At 40.2% G+C, this 22517-nt stretch overlaps 1 protein-coding gene across 1 annotated transcript; it reads right to left on the bottom strand.

Moving 5' to 3' along the window:
* Positions 1-2068: 2068 nt before the first annotated feature.
* Positions 2069-20652, bottom strand: CHST15 (carbohydrate sulfotransferase 15; the record flags this gene model as incomplete). The annotated part of the gene is made up of 7 exons (XM_080621716.1): positions 2069-2259; positions 3522-3669; positions 6623-6779; positions 10847-11003; positions 15672-15818; positions 18984-19323; positions 20065-20652. The coding sequence occupies 7 exons, from the start codon at positions 20650-20652 to the stop codon at positions 2069-2071; spliced, it is 1728 nt and encodes a 575-aa protein (XP_080477842.1).
* Between the last annotated feature and the right edge of the window lie 1865 nt (positions 20653-22517).

The following is a 22517-nucleotide window of genomic DNA, read 5'->3' as shown; positions in this document are numbered from 1 at the left end:
TTGTTCATGGCATTAACCCTCACACTAAATGATAGTAACAGAAACATTCATTACCTTTTAGGGCCGGTAAGATAACATCATTAGCTCGTGGTTGTAATGGAAATATTTGACCACGGCAGATCAGGTTAGCAAACATTGTGTATAGCATTATCCTAAGCACACAGTGTTGACTCTAATTCAGAGCACAGGTAGCAGAAATCTTTTAATGTCAATAAACTGTTGACTGAAAACTTTACATTTACAAACAGTGGTGAATTTCTTCTGATTTTCTGATTCATTCTGCCATGGTATTTTTTTTTTGTGCTGCTAAAATAATCCATCTTCAGTTCTCAAACCGTTTTTGGTCTTTAAGCATTCCTGAACTAGAACTAATCTGTTCTGGTTGCCTAGAACTACTTCCCTAAATCACTTATTTTAGTCTTTCCAAACACCAGACTGAATCCCTTTTAAACAGCACATTAACAGTTGGCAAAGGACCTCAAAATGTACTTCTGTTACAAAAAATCTCACAGCATCAGTCATATTCACGTGTGAAATGTTCAGGATTCATGAAGTTTTCAGCATTAATTCTCAGTTTAGAAACACAGGAGGTAAATAACACGTCCCTGTGGAGGAAGATGGTGAATAGTTATCCTTAGTATTTGCAAATGTATTTGTGAATCCATCAGGAAGCTGGATTGTGGGGCTCTACATAAAGGTTGCAAGGACACATAACGCCAATTAGAAATGATTCTTTGGGCTTTTGATATCTGATATCTAAATACCAGCTTCATTTGACCCACTCCACATGCATTCAGGGAAGAAACGATCTGTTTTGGCCTTAAAACGAAGGCAGCATTTTTATGTGTCCATGCTGGCCAGTTCCATCTGCATCTGTAGCTATCACTGATCCTGACCAGGTGTGTTTGAAATCAAATACTGAATTACTGCATATTTATAGAGAAACTTGGCCATTTTGGTCAAATAAAAACTTTCAGATAGTCCAAAAATTCTCCATAATTGAGTAAACACTTTTTTATCAATTCTGCATATCTCAACCTTCTTAACTAGATGTTGACATTTTTCCTGAAGAGGGAAACACGTAACATACAATTAATTAATTAGGTAACACACCTTCTCTATGAGGACGCAAGATACTGTGCATCCTGTCCATTTATGCATTTAATAACAAGATTTCATATTGATCTTAAAATGCATATTTCTTCGCAACAGAGAAGAGTAATTGTGTAGAACCTAACAAAAAACTCCGTAAAAGCTCTTCATGGCCAGCAACAGACTTTACATCAAGCCCGGTAGTGGTTTCCTGGGTAAATGTGTGAATAATATGGATAAATGATATGCATTTGTATTTACATGAACAATATATGGACGACAATGGATTTGTTATATTAGACACTACATGTAGCTTTTTGTTTGTATTTCAGTCATCCATTCTTACCTGGAATATAAAATGTTCTTTCACAAGATCTGTGGTTAAGAAAGTCCATTTTTCTTGAAGGTATAAATTAGACTTGGAAATTTATGTAAATGCAATTATCCTTTATCTTTGTTTTAGAATTAAGGAAACATAAAAACCTTACTGAGAGTGAAGACTATTTGTGAGGATGCTGAAAAAAAGAAACCAAATTGTAGGTTGAATTCAATTAAAAATTTTAATGACTAAATGACATTGATAGTTTGAAAAAATGAATGAATAACATATACTGAAAATGAGATTATAAGCGTAATTGTAGGAAACTGATGCTAATTCTGTGTTGCAGCATCTTAAAGAAGGTTAAACTTCACCATCCCCATGGACAGCGTAAGACATCATCTTTGTATTAATGCTTTTCCACTCTTTTCCTGGGGTAAAAGAAGTTGCAATAAACTGATAAGCAAGATGCTTTACATTCTCACAAGGAAAATGTGGTATAGCTGTCGTGAAGTGTGCTGACTGAAGGTGAGAGTCTCAGCTCATCAATCGGCTTCTCTTTGGAATGGGAAAAATGTAAATATCCACGCACAAAAATAGAATTTAAAAAAATAAAAACTCCTTTAAGCGCTGTATTTGTGGCACTAAATTTACATATTATGTCCTCTTCCATAAAAAAGCATCATCAAAAAGAACTTGTGCCAGTTTCGTATTAAAAGGCCTGTAGAAATCTCTTAAAATTGCCTTTGTTGTTGGTAGCATAGGTCCTAGACTTCTATCTTCAGGTCGTCTGGTGTTTGATGCAGGACTCTTTGTAATCAGAGCTTCTTGTTTCTCACTTAGAGGTCCTGTGGAAAAACAGATGATTATCTTAGAACATTTCACTAAAAATGCCCATGCTAAAGACAGCCAATGACTAAATCAGGTTTGCCAGGGGAAGACAAATGGAATTTGTGTTAGCGGCGGTGATGTTTCAGAATACTTAATACAGGCTTAGATTAGTGAAATAAATCACTGTTAGTAAATATGGAAATAATATGTTTTCCTTCCATATTAATTAATCATTGCTACAACAAGCAGCATAAATCATTCCTGGAGGAAAAAGAGTGTTTTCAGAAGACAACTACGACATTGTGGAAGGTGGCCCTGCCCATGGAAGGGAGTTGGAACTAAATGATCTTCAAGGTCCCTTCCAACCCAATCCATTCTGTGAATATAACTTTCCATCCATTTTGGATTTGCAATTATTTGCTAGTGTTACTTAATTTTATGATGTGAGTTGTCTAATATCTTGATAGCAACTCTATGGGTTTCACTCATGTAAGCCCTCTTTTTTGTTTGTTTTGGAGGCTGTCAGTGGGATCAAAGTGGTCCACGGGTACAGCAATGCCCCTATTCCAGGAATAAACGTAAGCCCTTGACAATGTATTTCAGCAAGATTAAAACCCACAGACTTTTCCAGTGTAAACCATATTCAGGAAGGAGATGCCAAACTCTTCATCTGTTCAATCTGCTACATTCAAACTTTCTCATCATCTAGACCAGCGTTTGGACCAGCCAGACTATTTTGCAGCCACATTCTCATCCTCTTGCTACTGTCAAATCAACATTGGGCAACATTTTGTCTGCCAGCATTTCTCTGAGGATTAGCAACAGATGTCTCAATCAACACAGCAAAAACACAATTTCCCCCTTTTCCCAAGGCTAGAAACTCAACCTTTCATCATACTCAGATTTAGATCCTGGATTGGTGGATGCTGGCAACATCAAGCACACTTCAATTTGTTTAAATTGCATGGGATTGCTCTTGCACCTATGTAAGCCCATGACAAACAAGCCCTGACTGCCTTCAGAAGAAGGACTGGCTTCCGTATGGTAAGATTTATCAGATCTATCCCTACACTGAATGGTTTTGATTTTTTCCTTGACATAATCTTATTAACATCTTCCAACACCAGCTTTTCTATGGGAATTTGAGAGTTTTAATTTCGCTCGACTCCAGGCAACAAGTTTAATGCATTCTTCAAGCCAGACTCCCATGCTCCTGTTTTGTCTCCTATTAAAGCAAAAATTACCTAGAAGAAGGATAAATCAGCCAGAAGACACATACCTAGATCCAGAAACTGGAACACCATGTGCATGGTGTACTTCACATTTGATGCGTGGTCCTCCAAGCGAAGAACAAGTATCTGATCTTTGTTAAAAACTGTCAGCCAGTCCAAAAGATACACAACGTAGAGCCCAACCTGCAACCTTACCTGTAAGCACAAAAAAATCCAAAGCAAATAAAGATTAATTCATCTTAGAACACTTGTAGCAGTAAGAAACCAAAGCTCAACTCCGCCTTTTGGGCAAAATTCCCACATACGTGCTTTTGAGGAACCATAAAAAGACAATATCTATTTTTAATCTTCCTCTTGTTTCCAGTGCAGCTTCAGGAAATCTTTGCAAACGGCCTTTCTACTGGTCAGAGATATCATTTTACTAAGGGCTTGGTTGCATACCTGCTGCAACAGGTACAGGCCTGCATAAAAGCACTGCATAGAAACAACCGTATGAAGAAGGATGCTCAGCCATCTCACCTCCATGCCTCTCTGCGCTTAGGATGACCCAGCCTTCACTGTGAGTAGTACAAATACTCTGATTTGGTGTCAAGAATTAGATTTGGATGTATTTGCTTGTATCCTCTCATTGCAATAATTAGATTTAGATCTAAGCTGAAGCAGCAGTGGCTGCTAGACAGTGTTAATGGCACGTTGTCTGAGTACGCGATGAGAGTGCCAGACTATGTTAGACCAGGCATGTAAAAAGGCAGTTTTTCAGCCTATCCTGATCTAATCTCTGTTTTTCTTCCCTCCTCAATTTTACATAACAAGCTGAAACATAAAAAGGGTAGTCTGGAGTTCTTAAAAGTCCAACCTCCAACTGTGCCTATAAATACTCTTCTAAATCCCTTCAGGCTCAGAAGAGAGAATCACGAATCCCAAGTCATAAGCATCTTTCATAAAAAAGACTTAGCATCTTTAAGTCGCATTACTGCAGAACAAATGAACTCAGATAACAGTATCTTTCACTTCTTACACTGACTCGTGGCCTACAGTGATACCTAAATTCCAGTAAAATAAGCCATATTTTGATTTATTGCTAGTCATTATTATCATAATGTCTGATTCTGATGCAAGTCTTTGGCTGTTTATAACAATAAGCATCTATATTTAGCAGACTTCTTTGTATACATGCTACACAAGAATTTGAAATATCTTATTTAATTAAAACATCAGCCTAATGTGTAATAATAATGGCACATATACTAATAATAGCTCTCCAGCCCTCAGTCAATGCCCCATTTCATGGAATACTGGGGCAAACGTGTCCTCAGTGATGGGTTTTGCTTTTCATTCTCCTGGGAGATGGAGATGAGCAAAAGGCAAGCATGAGCTGCATGATATAGTTTGGGATTGCAGTGCTTTCCCACACAGGTTTAGAATCCTTTTTAAAGCTCTTCACCAGAAAGAGAAATTTTAAGCTATATGTCCCCATAATTTTAATATGTCCCTGTAATTTTCAGTTTTCTTGGAATCAGCAAGAACTTTGATTTTATTCCCTAGGCAGTGTGTTGTACTGACTTCTTTTTCATCACTGTTCTTCTGAACCAGATCATCTCCTTCCATAAAGCTCCAATGCTTCCCCTCTATATATCAAAGGCATTAGTAGAGTTTCCCAAGCCATTCTCCCTTCCATAATATCTATTCTTTCAGTTTCTTCACCCTGGCTTTGCATGCCTTTCTCTGGGTAAAATGCTTTTCACTTATTCTAAGTAAGGATAAGCTGCCAAACACCCCTTTCTTTACAGGCTAGCAGGTATCAGCAGCAACAACGTCTACAGCACCTCTTTTGTTTCAGGAATATATTAACAAATAACAACATAAAAGTCTTCTGGCATAGTCACACAATTAGCAATCTAATGAGCTCACCAGGGAAAATAATTCTTACTTCTTCAACGTGTAGCAAACCATGCACATAACAGACTTGAATGAAGCAGCCGCTAAAAAAGCCCATTGAGGAGCACAGTTAGCATTTGTGTTTTATTACAAATAGCGTTTGTGTTTTATTACAAACACCTGCTTGTGGCTCTTTGGGAAGAGGCATCCTCTGTTCATTTGCAGAAGTATCTTCTTCAGAGGGCTGCCTAAGACAACAAATGAAGATTGGTTCTGCACCCTGAGGACAAAGAGAGGAGAGAACTCTTTCCTTCTGGTTCCCTCTCTGCTTTTCTCTCCCCACAATGAAAGAAATGCATTTGTACAAGCAGATGGCTGGAAAATGCTGTGATATTGCCCAGCAGCAGCTCGTGTCTGTGAAGGTCCTGGAGACTACCAATAAAGATGAGCAGCTCCAGTCTACTTGCCAAGGTAAGTAAGAGGAATGTCCTCTGCTGTGGAGCTCAAGCCTGTGCAATACACTCTTTTATGGCTATTTTATTGAGTGGAGGAGGGCAATAACTTCCTCCTGGAGACAAAGAGAGGAAGTATTCCCTCTAAGTCCTTTACAGCCTGAGCAAATAAAATAGGATTGAATGGCAAACTGGCCAGAAGTGATACTTCAAGTCAATCTCTTCCACATTATTCTCTCCCCTCAAGCAAAGTTTGAAGTCGTTACTACACTGAAAATGTGAATTTTGGAATACTGAGCCTGTAATCCTCATCCATTCTCCTGCCAGCACTTTCTGTATTTCCTTTTACCATTTTCTGATGTGCACAATTGAAAAAGAAAGGGGTTTTTTTATGTAGTTATTGGTAGCCTTTTCTGGAGAAAGAATACATCATTTCTTCCTATTTTGAGGCAATTTCGCACCAGAAAGATCCTTGCCAGAACTACTTTTTGGAGACATCTGCAAAAAAAGCTTACACATTAAACTGTAATCTTCACTAAATGCGCTCTCCATACGCTTGCACAATAGAAAGACTGTATTATTACTGTTGGCATTCATCAGGGAACAGACTGAGGAGACAGCTGAGCCAGTACATCAGCTGTTTACATATATGTTTACATATATGTTTACATATATATTTATGTCATCCACTTTACAAATGAAAACGGAGAAAGTTTCATTTCCTAATGCTTATTTGCTCAGCATTTTGGTGGTTTAATGACCTTGACACAACGCACCATCCCACAAGCAAGGAATCAAACGTTCTTGGAAATACGTACGGGCATGGCATTGTTGAGGGTGTTGTTGTAGACGCAGGCTCTCAGGGAATAATCCAGCATGCAATTTTCAAACAGCTGCAGTGATTCTGCCACTTTTTCATGAAAATCTTCCACAGATTTATTAGCACTTGCAAAGTACAGATAATCGGAGTACAATCTGTGAATGAGAGATGCGTAAATGACAGAGGGAATGAAAGCAGACTTATTTACATGAGAATGGCAACCAGTTAAGTGAACCAAGGGAAAGGGTACATGTGTGTAACATTGCCCCATTGGCAGCCTGATCAGCCAGGGATACATTTTCTATTCATTTTGATGGGGTTTGGCTCAGAGTAGCATTCATTTCAGGGAGCTGCTAAACATCATCTCTGCTTTCAAGGTCAGCATCACTTGAGAACCTGACCCTAGTAGTTGTGCAAGCCAGTATTTTCTCCTGAAAGCAAGTTTTACAAGTGAATGTACTTTTATTTTGCGTTATCTACCAATAATGGAACTGTTCTCAGCTGACATTGGGTGCCCCTCTTTATCTGGTGCTCCACACTGCCATGGATAGAAACAGTCCCCATCTCAAAAACTTAATGTTGATTTCAAAACCAACAGAGAATGGGACGGGTTATAAGGAGGGATTTGTATATGATTACCAAGCTGGCCAACATCAAGAGCAGGAAAGAGTCCAGAATTCCTAGTTTTTTGCAGAAAGCTCCCCCTCCAACCCTATGTTGGCTTTCCATCAAAAACTTCCAATTTACAGCATTCCACCTCTTGTTTTTTTTCATGCTGAAATACTCCAGCTAGGTGAATGGTTCACATTTGTGCTACAGTGTCTAGTTCTGCACTCCCCAAGCAGTCCAACCTCTGCTTAAAGGACAGCAGGACATAAGCCCATGCACATTTGGAGCTTGTAGGCAAGCAGAGCCCTTGCATCAGCTGCTGCTGTGAGCAAAAGCCACCAGCAAAAGGAATTTCTCTTAAGTTACAGCAAAGGAATATCCCTTTATTGCACATTTTTAGCCCAAGTTTTACAGTTGCTTAATATCACTTTAAAAAGACTATCTAAATTCAAATCCCTCTGGAGGGGGGGGGGGGTGTGGTGAAACAACCCAAAACCTATAGGCAAATGAAATACCTGTTTTAGCATTAATCCCTGAAACCCTGATTAGACTTTTCCAAGGTAAACGTGGTTCAAAGAGACAGAGCAAATGCCTTGACACAGCACAAATATTAGATCTGCTGAATGTGGTATTTTAACTTTCTGTCAAATTTAGGCTTAGAAACTATGATCAGAACCAATACTGCAGGTATTGTTTGATACGTTATTGTTGATATTGTTGTATGACCCAACAATACTGTAGGAGTTGGGAGACAATTCTGTAACACTTGAGAAGGAGTCATTTCTCCGAGTGTATTTGCAGCACAAATATTGTGCCTTCGTAGCACCCACCTCTCACAAATCCTAGCTATCTTTCAGCCTCTTCCAAAAAAACACAGGTGTCTAAGGAAAAACCTAATAAAATCCATTTATTTTGGTCTTATTTTATTGCTGCTGTAACCTTTTGTACTGCACTTTATTTATTTTTTAACTCCCTTGATGTCCGCAGGTACTTAAAAATTCATCATTTAATTTAGAAAGTTTAGGCCCTAATCCAGCAAAGCACTTAAGCACAGGAATAGCCCCTCTACACTCATTATTTATGTTAGTGTTTTGCAAGAACATGATTTTAATTCCCATATGAAGCCAACAGAGGCTCTCTGTTAGTTTTAAAAGGAAGGGTTGCATTTGTTGCAGGATGCTTCCCATTCAATTTTTACCCATGTTTTAAAAGAAAACTCATAGCAAACCATAGAAGATGAGGCAGAGACACCCAATACTATGTATAAGAGTGACCAGCTAAGAAAAAGACTCTTTTGGCCCAGTTCTTCCCAATCTGGCAAATACGCTTCAGACAGCTTTCTTTAAATGAAAACACCACCTCAAAGCAAAGGGATGGTACCAGGTTTGGACCAGACTGGTTGAGCAGCCTATTTCAAAGCAATGCCCACCAGTCCTTGAGGACCACAACCATGGCACCATGTGTGTCTTTTCTGCAATGGCAGACCTTGGGTCCCTCATGCTGTACCACCGAAGAGCCACCCCATCAGTACAGGGATGAGGGGGAGAAGTGAAGGGACAAAGCCAGCAGACTTCAATTAAATCAGGCACACAGCAGCGTCTGCTGCTTGCAGAGAAGTGTATACATCAACTAGATTTGAGCTTGCCCGGCTTGTGCCAGGGATGACAGGACCGACTGCTCCTGGCAGACAAGATGAAAAGCTTCTTGCTGAGGGAAATCAGCCAGCAGACATCACGTACAGCATGGGCCTGGCTGCAATTTCATTTGAAACATTTAATATGACTGCTTAGAATTTCTACTCATCCATTAAAATAAATGCATCATTTTAAAGACTTGCTGACATCTGATGGAAAACTATATTCTTGAAGACAACCTCTATCTCTACAGGGCAGTTGAGATTTTCTATGTTTCTTTCCATCTGTTTTTAATTCTCAGACATCTGCCTGGAAACAAAACCTTTGCTGATTAAGATTTCAGATGTTCCAGCTGCTTGAAGTCCTTAACCTCAATCACCATCCATTACAATGAAATAATGATGACAATGACACCCACCATCACAAATCTTGATGTCCTCCAAATATCCCCCATTGGGGGATAGACCAGATCCTGTGCAGGTTAGATCAGACCCTGTCCCAGACCTTTCTGTTTTTCTCCTCGCTACTGCATTATTGATGGAGTTGCCTGGGCTTCCCCTTCTGCCAAAGCTGCTTTTGCTCCTGCAGCTCAGATGAGCTATCAACAGCAAAGGCATAGGGAATCAAACAAAAAGCCACCAATTTATCATCAATAAAGCAAGTGAGATGAATCTGACTTTTTATCTCACCCTTATTAAAGCTGGCAAAGAACTACACCCGTATGACAAAGGATGGTTAAAGCAATCACGGAATTTGCTGGTAATTTACATGAAGAAGCCACTTCAGCCAGCTCTCTAGGATAAAATTACCATCTGTTGAATCCTTAGGTCAGGAGATGCCATTAGAAATTGAGAGCTCTATTTCCTGACATAGGAGATAGGAAGCACTCTCACAGCTCTGCCTCTCCTCAGTAGCCGTGTCCTACCATCAGGGAAGCTTTCCAAGGAGCACCCTTCTCTTCCGGCTGTCACTCTGGGCAGCTGCTGCCTGCAGGAGCATCCCAATCCTGCTCTTCTCCCAGTGCTTGAGCTCACACCAGAGCCTGGTCCCATCATCATCTGCAACCCCTTGTCCTTCTTGGTCATTTCTGGGGTTTTGCCCCTGAGCACTGACCTAAGTATCCTGGATATCCCTATGGAGCTAGAGAGAAGGAATTCACATCCCCTTGGTCTGATACTTTTGGGCTCTTGCCTCCATGCCCTCCACCTTCCCTGTTGCCCTCATTGTTATCACCCTCTTTCAGACAATGCAGGGGGAAGAAATGCCTCAGAAATCTGGAGGAAAACTAGAAGAAAAAGTGAAATCCAAGTGGAAAAAAGGGCATTCCTGGCTAACCCAATGGAGAACCTTTTGAGAACAGCCTGCACCTTTGCAAAATCAGAGCCTTTTCACTGCAAACAAAGTCAGAAAGACCAAGAATGAACTCCTGTTGGCTGAACAAGCTAAAATTGCCCAGTAAAGCTTTATATAACTGTTGCACCAAGCATTTTTAAGATTAAAAGAAGTTTGTATCATTTGCTGACTCTGGAGCTATCTGCAATCTTTGAATCAATTTGAACAGTATACCCCTTGAAGATATAAACCTTATTATTTAACATGAACTGAAGCACGTACAGGACCACACATGCAGGGACCTATAAATGCAAGTGCCATGCTCACTCAAGTGAGCCCTGCTGAGAACCAGGGTGTATTAGCTCAGGTGATGGAGTTATATTGCATTTGGCAAGGTATATATCCATTTCTTTTCAGGTGTCCACGTGTGGCACTCACTGTAGCATTTACACTCACATGTCCCTCTTTAAAACACTATCACAATGCCAAAATACACAGAATAAAACCCCTTGGCAGCTCTTAGCACAAACCATGTAACTGTCAAATACCATGTGAACATTTATTTGCATCCAAGAGAGTGAAAGCAAATAAAATCATTATAGTAAGAAATTGTTCTTGCGTACTTTAGCAACGTGATCCTTGCTCACCTTTCAACAGGGTCTCTCAGCATGATGATAAGTTTGGCATTTGGCTGGAAGGCATGGATAAAATCCTGGATTAAGAAGGGAGGTTCTCCTTCAGTGCTGTTGTCATAAAAGAAAATCCAAGCGTTGTTATCCCACATCGTTGAGGCGCTGGCCTCCCCTGGAAATTAAAAGCATCTCTGCTAGTAACTCATTTCATTCCTTGTCTTGGAGTGGAAATGGCTGAATTTTGAAGTGGTGCAGATTGACTAAAATTGACTCTGTTAATTTCAACATACCTTAGTTCTTGTAAATTGATCTAGCTAATGCTCCCCCCAGCGCCAAAGCAATCACTCAGCCTCAATCCTTTGTGAACGTAGTGATGGGTAAGGCAGGTTTCATGTAATTCCACCTGAAATATTACTGTCCACTAACCACACTGCTTCCTTTTAGTGGTTAACACATGGAAATGTATTTGCCCTGAGCTGGAATGGACTGCTCAGGGTTTTGGCACGTCCTCCAGTGAGGAGATGCTGAAGACTTGCCAAGCTCTCTGTAGTACCCAAAGGGTTGGTTTTAATGCTCTTGGTCTCGAGAAGTAACTGCTAACAAATAGTACAATTTGACACAAACTAAAGAAAGAAGCAGAAACCACCACACTGGTGGATCAATAGTGTTTAGAACATAAACAGGAGAGCTGGTGAGCACATGGGAAATATTAAAATATAATGCACCAAGCAGCTGAATTGAGTCATTGTGGTTTGAAATATCCCTTCTTGAGAATATTCCATTATCAGAGCTTTTTTATAGAACTACAATTATTCACGTAGGTGAAGTCAAATATAACTATTCCCCAACCATTAGACAAAAGGTCTATAGAATAAAGAACACATTGGTTAAATGCCAGATTCTGACATCCCTGGTTTCTGAAGAAGCTCACTCTAAATGTAATGCTACAAGGAGAAACACAGGCAGTAACGCCTGTGCCAGCACAAGGTACATGATGCTTCAGCTGCTAAATAAATGATCTGAAAGGATGTTTTGACTTGTGTAATCTTCCCTGTCTTTTTAAGTAACATTGCGTTTATGTGGCGTGCTACCACTTAATAAAACATATAAAGAAGCTTTTTGGAAACTTCCACTCTTTGAGAGTCTAAAGAGAGCTAATTCTTGTTAATGAGGTTTTTCAAATCAAAAGGAATAAGATGAGACAACATGATTTCACAGACTTGCACATAACCTTGGACATGATTTCCCCCCTCCTTTTATTTGTTTCTTTCTTAGGAAAGTCCCATAAAGATTCTAAAAGATGGCCAAAACACAGCATGAAAAATATACTGGCTCCAAACTTCAGCTTAACATAATGCAATTCAGTAATAAAGTCTGGAAGTTGTTAGAAAACACATTAATCTTCTGTCATGTTCATTTTGCCCCTTTTCAGAAGGAGGAGATCAGGTCCATTGGCTAAAGCTGGGTGTCCAGAGCTTTTCCATTCTAAATCAATTAGCCAAAGTACTGCCTAATCATCAGAGGGCTTTGACTTGTCAATTGAAACTCATTAGCCCAGCTCCCACGCTGGGTGCAGCAGAAACACAAAAAACTAAATATAGGACAAGAGCTGAAATAGCCGTACCACAAAAACATCGCGCAGCTATTTCCGTGCTATCAGAAGATGGTATCATGCAAACGGGTATGAGCACTTGTGTACATGGATTTACGGAAGAGTGCACTCCAGGGATGAGAGTGACCTTGGAAAGTCACTGCTGTATCTCTGTGACTGGAATGGCTTGACTTAGCTGCTCCCTCAAAAATGTTTACCTAAATCATGCCAAAGAGTGAAGCATACAACCTCCTCAGGCCATTTATTCCACTCTTCCTTCCTGCTCCTCTGCTCTGTAATCTCTGATCATATCTGATGTTCTATTGGATTTATTCCAATTAGCTCATATATAGTGACCAAATCTAAGAACATCTGTTTACACGTGTGCTATCGGAACGAAGTAGAATCAGTGCATTTACACATAAATGGGCAGAATCGTTTAACGTCACAGATCAGACCACTTCATAGCTGCCACCATCAAAGCTCTACAGGCAGTACACACGGAAAGGAAGACCACAGGCACATAGGCCAGTCATGCTAAAGCATTAACAGGGACTCAAGGTGCAGTTGGTCCAGGATAGCTTGGATTCAAGAGGACAAATCTTCCCAAAACAAGATGACTGTCAAGAATTAAGGGGAGGGAATAATGATAATTGGAAAAATAAACAGCATTCTGGTCTCTGCTGGCTCTTATAATTTTAATTTCCTGAAGCAGCCAAAAATACTCCTAACAGTGCTTGTTTCTGTTTTATAATGCAGATTTAATATCTGCAAAAACAACAAACCATAATAAACATGAGATAAATTAATCACTGGAGCAATTATGTCAAATTACTGCAGTATTTTCTCTTATGGACTTAATGAATATATGAATTAGTAAATTGCCTAAAGAGTGGTTGTATAACCTCTTTATTCAGTCACTAATAGATTAACATCATATTGTGTTTTCACAAGGCATTCCTTTGAGTTTATCATATTAATGATCACAAATAAATACGTCCTGCTCAGAATGCCTCCAGCTAGATCACTGCTGTCCTCTTTGGTGCATCTCTAAGCAGATGTTGGTCTTTTGCAGGGTGAAATGCAATTATTACCCACTAAGTATACTATCCAAAGAAGCTGAACTTCATGTAACATGACGAACTACTTAAAGGTTTATAGTTTAATAATTTGTTTTTCTTTCTAGTCATCTGAAATAAGAAGACGGAGGATTCTCAGCAAACCTGATATACAAACATATTCATTTTAGACCACCTCTCTGTGCTTTACCAAGGTCATAAAAGACTGACTTAATGAGTATAATCATTCAGGACTTTTCCTGTAAACTTAATAAGAAAAGCGAACAGAACCTTAATGAAACAAGAAATGAGACTACAGGAAAACGAAACACAAAGCAAACTCTAGAAAAAGCCGTAACAGGAGGTAAGTAATCAAAGATGTACGCTGCCAATTAGATTAGTGAATTTAATTAGTATAAGCACTTCACCCATGAAAGGACAGGAGATATTATTGTGAGGCGGAGGGAAGTCTGCAGATGTCCTTGATGGCAACATTCTTAAGACCCCATCTTGCGAATATTTAATAAAGTGAACGATAGACTTAAATGGAGGCTGAGGAAGCATCGGACAAATGTGATTCCAGCCAAGTCTCTGGTTTAAACAAGGTAAGGCAGAGTCACCTTTTCAGCATGCCAACAATAGGTTAAGCTTTTTTGGTTAGAATAAGACAAAACCAAGAAGATTCTGAGGGCAAGCAGCAAAAACCCCATGTCTCTGTTTCCTGCAGAATAATGACTTCAGGCCTATTTGAAAAGTCTCCTTTCAACAGGGAACTGTCTCTTGCACAACTCCTACTTTCATGGAATGTGTCTGGTTTCCCTGGGAAATTCTGCGGTGGCAGAGCAAGACTGGTCAAACTCTTCCCTCCAGCTTTCTGGTGTTAGCAGACTGCAAAAGCAGAATTAGAAACTCCTGCTGATTTTCCCCATGGGCACTGTGAACTGATGGTACCATTGACGGCAGTGGATGAGCACAGTGCACTGACCACTGTGTGCCATAGAAAGCAATGCAGGGAGCCCTCCCTAGAGCTCAGTTCTAACCGTACACTTCCATAAGGCACAATACAACAGCATTTCTAAACCACTTTTAATACTAATCAGGTAATTTAGTAACAACTGAAACCGTAAGATTATCTTAAAATAGTATCCTGTGCCTCTAGGTTCCACATCTGGAAAGAAATACCATGCAAGATAGCTCCAGTTTGACTCTGTATATTCCTGCTCTTGAAACTTGCATTATCTTTGCTGTTAACAAAGCAATTCAAGGTTTTAATCATTTTTATTTTAGTCCACCATAGGCTACACAGACTGATGACTCAAAAAATGTCTATCTTATGTAGGAGCTTAAGAAAAGCTGCTTGGAGCTATAACTATCTCCATTCAGCTACAGCGTTTCTACAGCAACCACTGTATGTCATAAAATCACAATTACTGTGTTATATCAGATGCATTGCTACAGCATTTGAACCTGATGCTACAACCCCATGACTACAGGTAAACCCCTGTAATGAAAACAAAAACAACATCTGAAGGAGTCACCAAGATCATTCTCACTCTTTTGTTGTTTGGTTGGGGTTTTTTTTTAAGATGTAATTAAATGATGATGTTCATTGCTTACTCAGGCATCTTCTAAGGTTAATCACAGTTTTAACAAAGCAAGTAACAACCCTCAAGGAAAAGGCAAAAATTCCAGACTGGTTTGTGTTGGAAGGGACCTTAAAACTCATCCAGTTCCAACCCCTGCCATGGGCAGGGACACCTTCCACTAGAGCAGCTTGCTCCAAGCCCCTGTGTCCAACCTGGCCTTGAACGCTGCCAGGGATGGGGCAGCCACAGCTTCTCTGGGCACCCTGTGCCAGCACCTCAGCACCCTCACAGGGAAGAGCTTCTGCCTAAGAGCTCATCTCAGTCTCCCCTCTGGCAGGTTCAAGCCATTCCCCTTGGCCTGTCCCTACAGGCCCTTGTCCAAAGCCCCTCTCCAGGTTTCCTGGAGCCCCTTTAGGTACTGGAGCTGCTCTGACACCTCCTTCAAGCCTTCTCCAAGATGAACAAAATAATAACTTCTGCACTAATGTCAGGGGCTCAGTGTTGAGAGCCATTCACATGTGGGACAATGCCCCTCTCATGCCACAGCTGCAAATGCTGCCAACCTGGAGCTACAGAGTCATATTCCAGAGTGTTATTTCCCTTACCAATTACGATGTTGTTCATCTTGCCATGTTCTTTTGCTGCTTCACTCTGCAGCACGCCCTGAATCTGATGTGCTGCTAAGTCAAACAGATCAAGGTAATCTTCCACTGGGTAGCGATCGTGAAATCCATCCCTCAGACGAATGATTCCTAAAAACAGTGAAAAGAGAGAAGTTTAAGGCAGGGCAAGATTAACCACTGGTGTGAACCAAGATGGCTTCATTGACATGGCTGGCACTGAGCCAGTTAACGTCAGCACAGAATTAGACTGATGAAGTGTAACACTCAGATAAAAGTGCCAATAATGAAGTAGCTGAGATTGGAGATACTATACGATTAAGCCATAAATTCACAGAGATAGGAAATATCTGAAGTGTTCTGGTTTATAGCTCCTGCATGAATAGCTTGCATTTATGTTCTTCTAAATTTAGCTTTTGGAATGAATATAAAAGACCAGATTCCACTTTCATGTGCACCAATATAAATTGAAGTAATATTAATATTGGACTCCCACTAGATTTACTGTACTGAGATTGAGAACAGGCTCTGGTGCCAAATATGCAAATCAACATGCACTTATCAAAATCAGAATGCTGTGTAATCATTCATGATATTGTCTTCCATAAGTATGAAAACAAAGCTTCACGATAGTGTTTTATTTTCCTCCTCTCCCTCCCTACAGTCCAGGGTGTGTTCAATATCACCTGCTCCCTGCATTTCTCAGCATCTTGAGCTACATCTGTGATTTTTACACTTTTTTTCCCACTTTTCTGTCCAAACCTAGTCTCACTTTTCTATCTTCTGGACATACTGCCCATGCCTATCTTTGCTTTCTTGCTTCATAGCACACCATAAGTGAGTCTCTTAAGTGTACAGTGGTCAAGGACAATATTGGGAAGGCAACAGGATAGGAGGAAGCCTAAGCAGGAATCCTCATCTCTTTCTTTGTCCTGCAAGGCCACTAATTATCAATTAAGCGAGAGGAAACCTCAGCAAGGGAGTTATTTTGTTTGTTATTTTGTTCGTTCCCTCTGATTTTCCCCTTTAGAAAAGTGGGAGTTAATGAGGGTAGAAGAAAGCTCAGCTGTGAATTATGACTTGTTTTGAGGGAAGGAAGAAAAAGAACAGTCGTGGTGCTACAGACTGCCTTGGTCTGTTGCCACCTCACACATGGGAATAGAAACGGTGGCTATGAGCCAGGGAAGAGAGACAGTCACACTAGGACAAAGTCCTGTAGAGCATCAACCATCCCAGTGGAATGGGAAAGTGGTGATTTGAGAAACAGGGCTTCCCAAGGAGGGCTGCTTAGCTTCAGCTGGAATTAGGCAGTCTCATGAAGATCCACTGAATCAGAGGATGCAACAGAACAAAGAGATTTTCTTGTCCAGATAAGTGTTACAAACTAAACCAAATTAGTAGCCAGGAGCATTAGAGTCATATTCATTATCTGGCTCATAAACACGGTTGTCTCAGTTTCACTTGTTATTCTATTTGTCATATTCTCTTCTTTCTTCTTATTGTATTTTTTCAATAGTAACTATTAGCTAATGCACTGTTGAGGCAGAATGAAAGGACAAGACACCAGAGGCAAACTTAATCTTCCACTCTCGATGGCAGACAGCCCTAGATGATCGGAAGGTCATCTCTACAGATCTCCCTCCCATGAGATCACGAGCTCTGCATTCTTTCCTCATTCTTCAGCTTTATAAAGTCACTTCAGAAAATGTAATTATGCAAAGAATGTTCTCTTCAAGGATCTGCACTTGTCCCCAGTGGCTGACCACAAGACCATGCAAGTGGAGGGTTTGTGAATGCCAACACAGAGATAGGAATTTATCCTTGTTATGAAACTATATGCACCCCAGCATGATTCTGTCCACTCCTCTGCCTGTTTGGTAGGTCCAGTTCTGAGCTTTAGTGAGTCCAGTCTTGCTTTGGTGAGGCTGGAAAACACTACCTCCTCTGACATTAATTCCAAACATCTAAGTTGAGGCTAGTGTAGGTGTAGAGAACTATTTAGTATAAAGGATTTCAGCTTAACGTATCAGTTCAGCTCACCCTTTCCTGCCAGCACTCTCATGGAAGACAAAATCATCCACAGCTGCTTTTGTGACAGTCCCTGCATCTATACATGGCATTTGCACTGGAAAGTGTCCAAACCTAAAATCCCTTTTCTTCACCGAACTGACTTATCCCCTTCAGGTCTGGAGGTAATTCTTATCATTTATCTTCACTAAGCCCCTGACTGTCATGAACGAGTGTTTTCTCATGGGGCTTCAGGGGGCACCATGATGCTTCTCTTGTTTGACTTTCTTTGACTCCTCAATTCCCACTACTGCTGCCTCTAGTGTCTCCAAAACTGGGATAAATTATCTCAAAACTGCATTTTCATCATAATGCTTTAACTCTTAGTTTCTAACAAACATTTTTGCAATCACGAGGGGTGGATGAGTTTTGCTCCAGCAGGCCGTAACCTCAGCTATTCCAGTCTGCCTTCAGAAATGAAGGGTCACTTCATGAAATATTGATGTCACCCAGGAAAAGAGCATCAAAAATACATGCAAGTTCCTCGGTGTGAGGCAGCGTTCTCATGCAGAGCATCTTTGCTCTTCAGTGCTTGACTAGAGCTGCAATGCTAATGAAGCTCCTACCACAAAGCACAGTTGTATTATTTACTGAACCGTAAGGACTGAAGCCACCTACATTTCAAGTACTGGCCATCATTTATGCATGTCAGAAAGGCTTTACAGAATTCTGCAATACAAAACTATCACTGCTCTTCCTTAAATCTCCCATCACAACCGAGTTGTTCTTCTTTCCTGCTTTTACAAGTTCACAGGATTGGTTTTATCTAATGCTTTTATTTTTTCCCTAGGTTTTCCAAATGAAGGTGCATCATCTCAAAAAACCAGGCTGAAGCATCCTGAGCATTCATCACCTGGATTTTTCAAAACTGTTCATGGAATCATAGAATGGTGTGAGTTGGAAAGGACATCATTTACTTCCAACCCCTCTCATGGACAGAGACAAGTCCACTAGAGCAGGTTGCAAAAAGCACCATCCAAACTGGCCTTGAACACTGCCAGGGATGGGGCAGCCACAGCTTCTCTGGGCAACTTGTGCCTCACCACCCTCACAGGGAAGAACTTCTGCCTTATAGCTAAGCTAAATCTACCTTGTTTAACTTTTAACTCCAGTGGGTTCAAGGGAAGCCAATACAGAGAAAATCCATCAGCTTCATCCCAAATATATACAAGAAATGTCAAAGTTTAATAGAGACAACTCATCTGGATGCCAGAGGACACATTTACTTACCAAACCGTTTTCTTGTCCACCAGTGAGGCTCTTTAATTGCTGAGAACCGAACATCAGGATGAAGCCTGAGTCGGTCATACAGGTCCGTTGTCCCACACTTGGGCTGGCCAATGATGTAGAAATGGGGGAGACAGCGCAGGCGGTAGTGCTTGTCCTTATAATGGTACAAATGGTTCCAAAATACCTTCCTGAGGTAATCAAATATGGTTCGAAAGCGCTTTGAATAGAGTGCATAAGAGTTTGTTGCATAAGGATCTGTGGTTGTGTTTCCTCTGTACTCTTCGTACCAACAAGGATTCTTGCTATTTGGAAGGAATTTATTAGGAATTACTGAAAACATCTGCAACATAAAGAACAACAATTTCAGTCAAGGCAGCAAAAAAGTTGACAGTTATACTTTTCTAACTTAGCACAGTAAGAGAACACAATAAAATCACTATATGGCCATTTTTAACCCTTATTTTGTTAACTACAAAGCTAACCTATTTCTTCTGATGGCACCAGAACCAAATCCTTTACAAATGGCTGGATTAGGAGACAAAAACATTTAGAAATCCTTTGCTTTTAAGGCCAGAAAGGACCTCAATAATCCCCCAACCCCCCTGCAACCCTAGGATTTAATTTTTAAAGTCAACTGCATAATACTCAAACCAAATTAACTCCCAGTTTTTAACTCTAAAGTACAAGGTTTTCAATGACCGGATTTTCAGGGGGCACACAGGTAGCCAGTCATTAGAAAGGCTCTTTTATTATTTATCATTGAAGTTGATAGGCAAATTTAAGTCAGAATTATTTTGCATGAGACAAGGTGAAAATTCAATGAGATTGTACAGCTATCGGAGAGCTGCCTGGTTTTTGTTTTAGGTGTCTAGACCATTTACATAACCCACCTATTTTGCCCATGACTCAGAAAGATCTACAACTTCAACTTTTCAGCTGGTGTTAACCAGGAGGCTCTAGATGGTGTAAATCACTACATGAACATCTGAGCGGTCTCACTTTTTTCATCTCAGTAAAAGATGGACCCAAAAGTCTTGAAATAAGCAAGTATAGAGCAGTTAAAGACACACTTCATACTTACATGTGGCTCTTGTTTCCTCAGTTCTTCTGAATCAGGGCGCTGTCTCGTTATAAACTCTATCTTTGAAGTAATAGTGTCAATAATTAATTTAATGCTTGGATAATCCTTTACGTATGAAATATTCATTTTAGAAGGCTGGTAATGGTCTTTCATGTCACTAAGGCTTTCATTGTCCATTAAGCTTGGATTGCTAGTAAAAGCTCCATAATGGAAGGGAGACGGTATTAACAATAGGCCGTGTTTGGCTCCAGTCAGTATGTAGGATGCCATCACTAGAGTCATTATAATCAACCCAAATATTAAGCTGCATAGCTTCCCCTTCCTCAAACAGAAAACTCCATTCCAGCTTTCACTGTGATCAGTCCTTACTTCCAAAACTGCAAGCAACTTCATCTGCTTGCTATCGGTGTACAAAGGGATCTTACTTTCCTCTTTGCAAACAGGACACTTCTGGTTATTATGATTAGGTCCACGGCATCTGAAACACTGTCTGTGCAAGTCATTTGGTAACAAATGAATGCAGCAATTAATGCAATACCTCATATTACTACTGTTAAACTCCCGTATGAATGAGCCAAACACAGTCATGAAAAGGTTTCTGAAGCATATGAGTCATCTTCTGTAAGTCTGAAGTTACTTAATTCCTCGAGTTTACAGTTATTAGTTCCTGATTACAACCAATCAGCAATGCAAAAAGACAGGTTCAAACCAGAATAGGTAAAAGCACTCAAAAAGTGACATATGTCCCATAAAGAAAAAACCCAAACCAACAACCCCCACACAAAAATAGATGTAGTGTGGCCGTGGTTTCCAAGAATTTGGCTCAGCAAGAGGAATGTGGCGAAGGAAGAATCGGCTACAACAACCAGCTCAAGTTTTTCCCATCGAACAAAATGAGAAGAAAGAAAAATTGTTACGTGGTGTGAAAATATGCAAAAAGTAAAAATAACTCATTGTCCTCTGATTTACGCTGGAATGGGCAAATATGGGTAGAAATTCCCAGGTAGTCTTAAAGCAAGTGGGTTCCACACTGGAGTGCTGCTACTGGAAGCTTCATCTTCCCAGAGACAGAGATTTGGATCATACAACCTAAAAAGGCAAAAATACATATATACATATACACAGAACAGCAGGTGAATATCCACATTCACCTTCATTCAAAGCCACAGCAAAGTACCAATCTGCCTCAAGTAATTTCCCAACCCTATTTGAAAGATGACTTCTATTTGCCAAGTATATTAATTACAGCACTCACGATATTAAACCCGGGAAACATTTGGCTTCAAGTTCAACAGCAAGCTGCCCTTTCTTTTCAATCACCCATCTGCTCACATCAACAAAGAGCTGCTACCACAGGTAATGCTACAGAACCTCCCTCAGCTGCTCACTAACCTACCCAACAGATCTCAGTCTGCTTTTTAAAGATGGAAGCATTTTTGGGCAGTGTTCAGCAATACAGGTTCAAATATATACACTCTATCTGTACCTGGGGACCTTAAGTTAACTGTCTTGAAATGGAGTAGAACCCTAGTTAAGAGCACAAAGGATAAGGTAACAGTCTCTTTTCAAGTGTGTAAGATAAAAAGCCAAACAAAAAAAAACCCAAAGCTACAAGTAAAATTGAAGGGATTGAATAATAGATGTGGGCAAAGGCTCATGGGAGGATCTCTGGTTTCTGGACCAAATGATTCTGGGATGGGAGTAACCACGCACTGCAGTCACCAAGGTACTTTCAGCACTACGGGCCAAACATGTTTTGAAAACATAGTACTTGATAAAAATGGCAAATGGTGTTAAATGAAATGTACCAACACTGCTGCAACTTTAAGGTAAGACCCTGGATCCAGCAAATCTTCTTAATGGTGTGCACTTTTGTACCTGAGAGGTGGTGCAGAAAACCTAGGAAGTGATGTCCCCTTGCTACAAGGCAGGCACCATGGGCAGGGACTTGACCACTTGTGGGTCCCATGAAGGTGTCCCCATCCACACAGATCAGGGGCTAAAGCAACCTGTGCACAGGGTTTGTGCCATCCTCATATAAACACTTTAACACCATGGTATCTTACAGCCAAAAAGTAACCAGAGCTGTTTGTAATGGTCTTGGTTTGAGTACATCCATGCTTGGGTTTCCAGGCAACATTCAGAGCAGAGACACTTGAAAATCACAAAGAAGTCATCAGCTTAAGGATGGTCTCATTAAAGCATTTTTATGCATAGTTCCTCCAGAATTTCTTTTTCATGGCTTATAAACACCTTGCTGGTACTACCCACATTTTAAGGTCAAAATCAGCTTCTCTGTTTTGAGAAGCCAGCTTATCAAACACAGAAGTTCACAGATAATGTTATCTTCTTCTATATACTAGAAAACACTCTGATTTTCTAAAATTACTTTTCTGGGGGAATTAAAGACAGGAAATGTTTTAAAATAATCTTGAATAATCAGAAGTAAACCA

The sequence above is a fragment of the Psittacula echo genome (assembly GCF_963264785.1).
Source record: "Psittacula echo genome assembly, chromosome: 6".
NCBI classification, from domain to species: domain Eukaryota; kingdom Metazoa; phylum Chordata; class Aves; order Psittaciformes; family Psittacidae; genus Psittacula; species Psittacula echo.
This window is presented reverse-complemented; position numbering and strand designations above follow the sequence as displayed.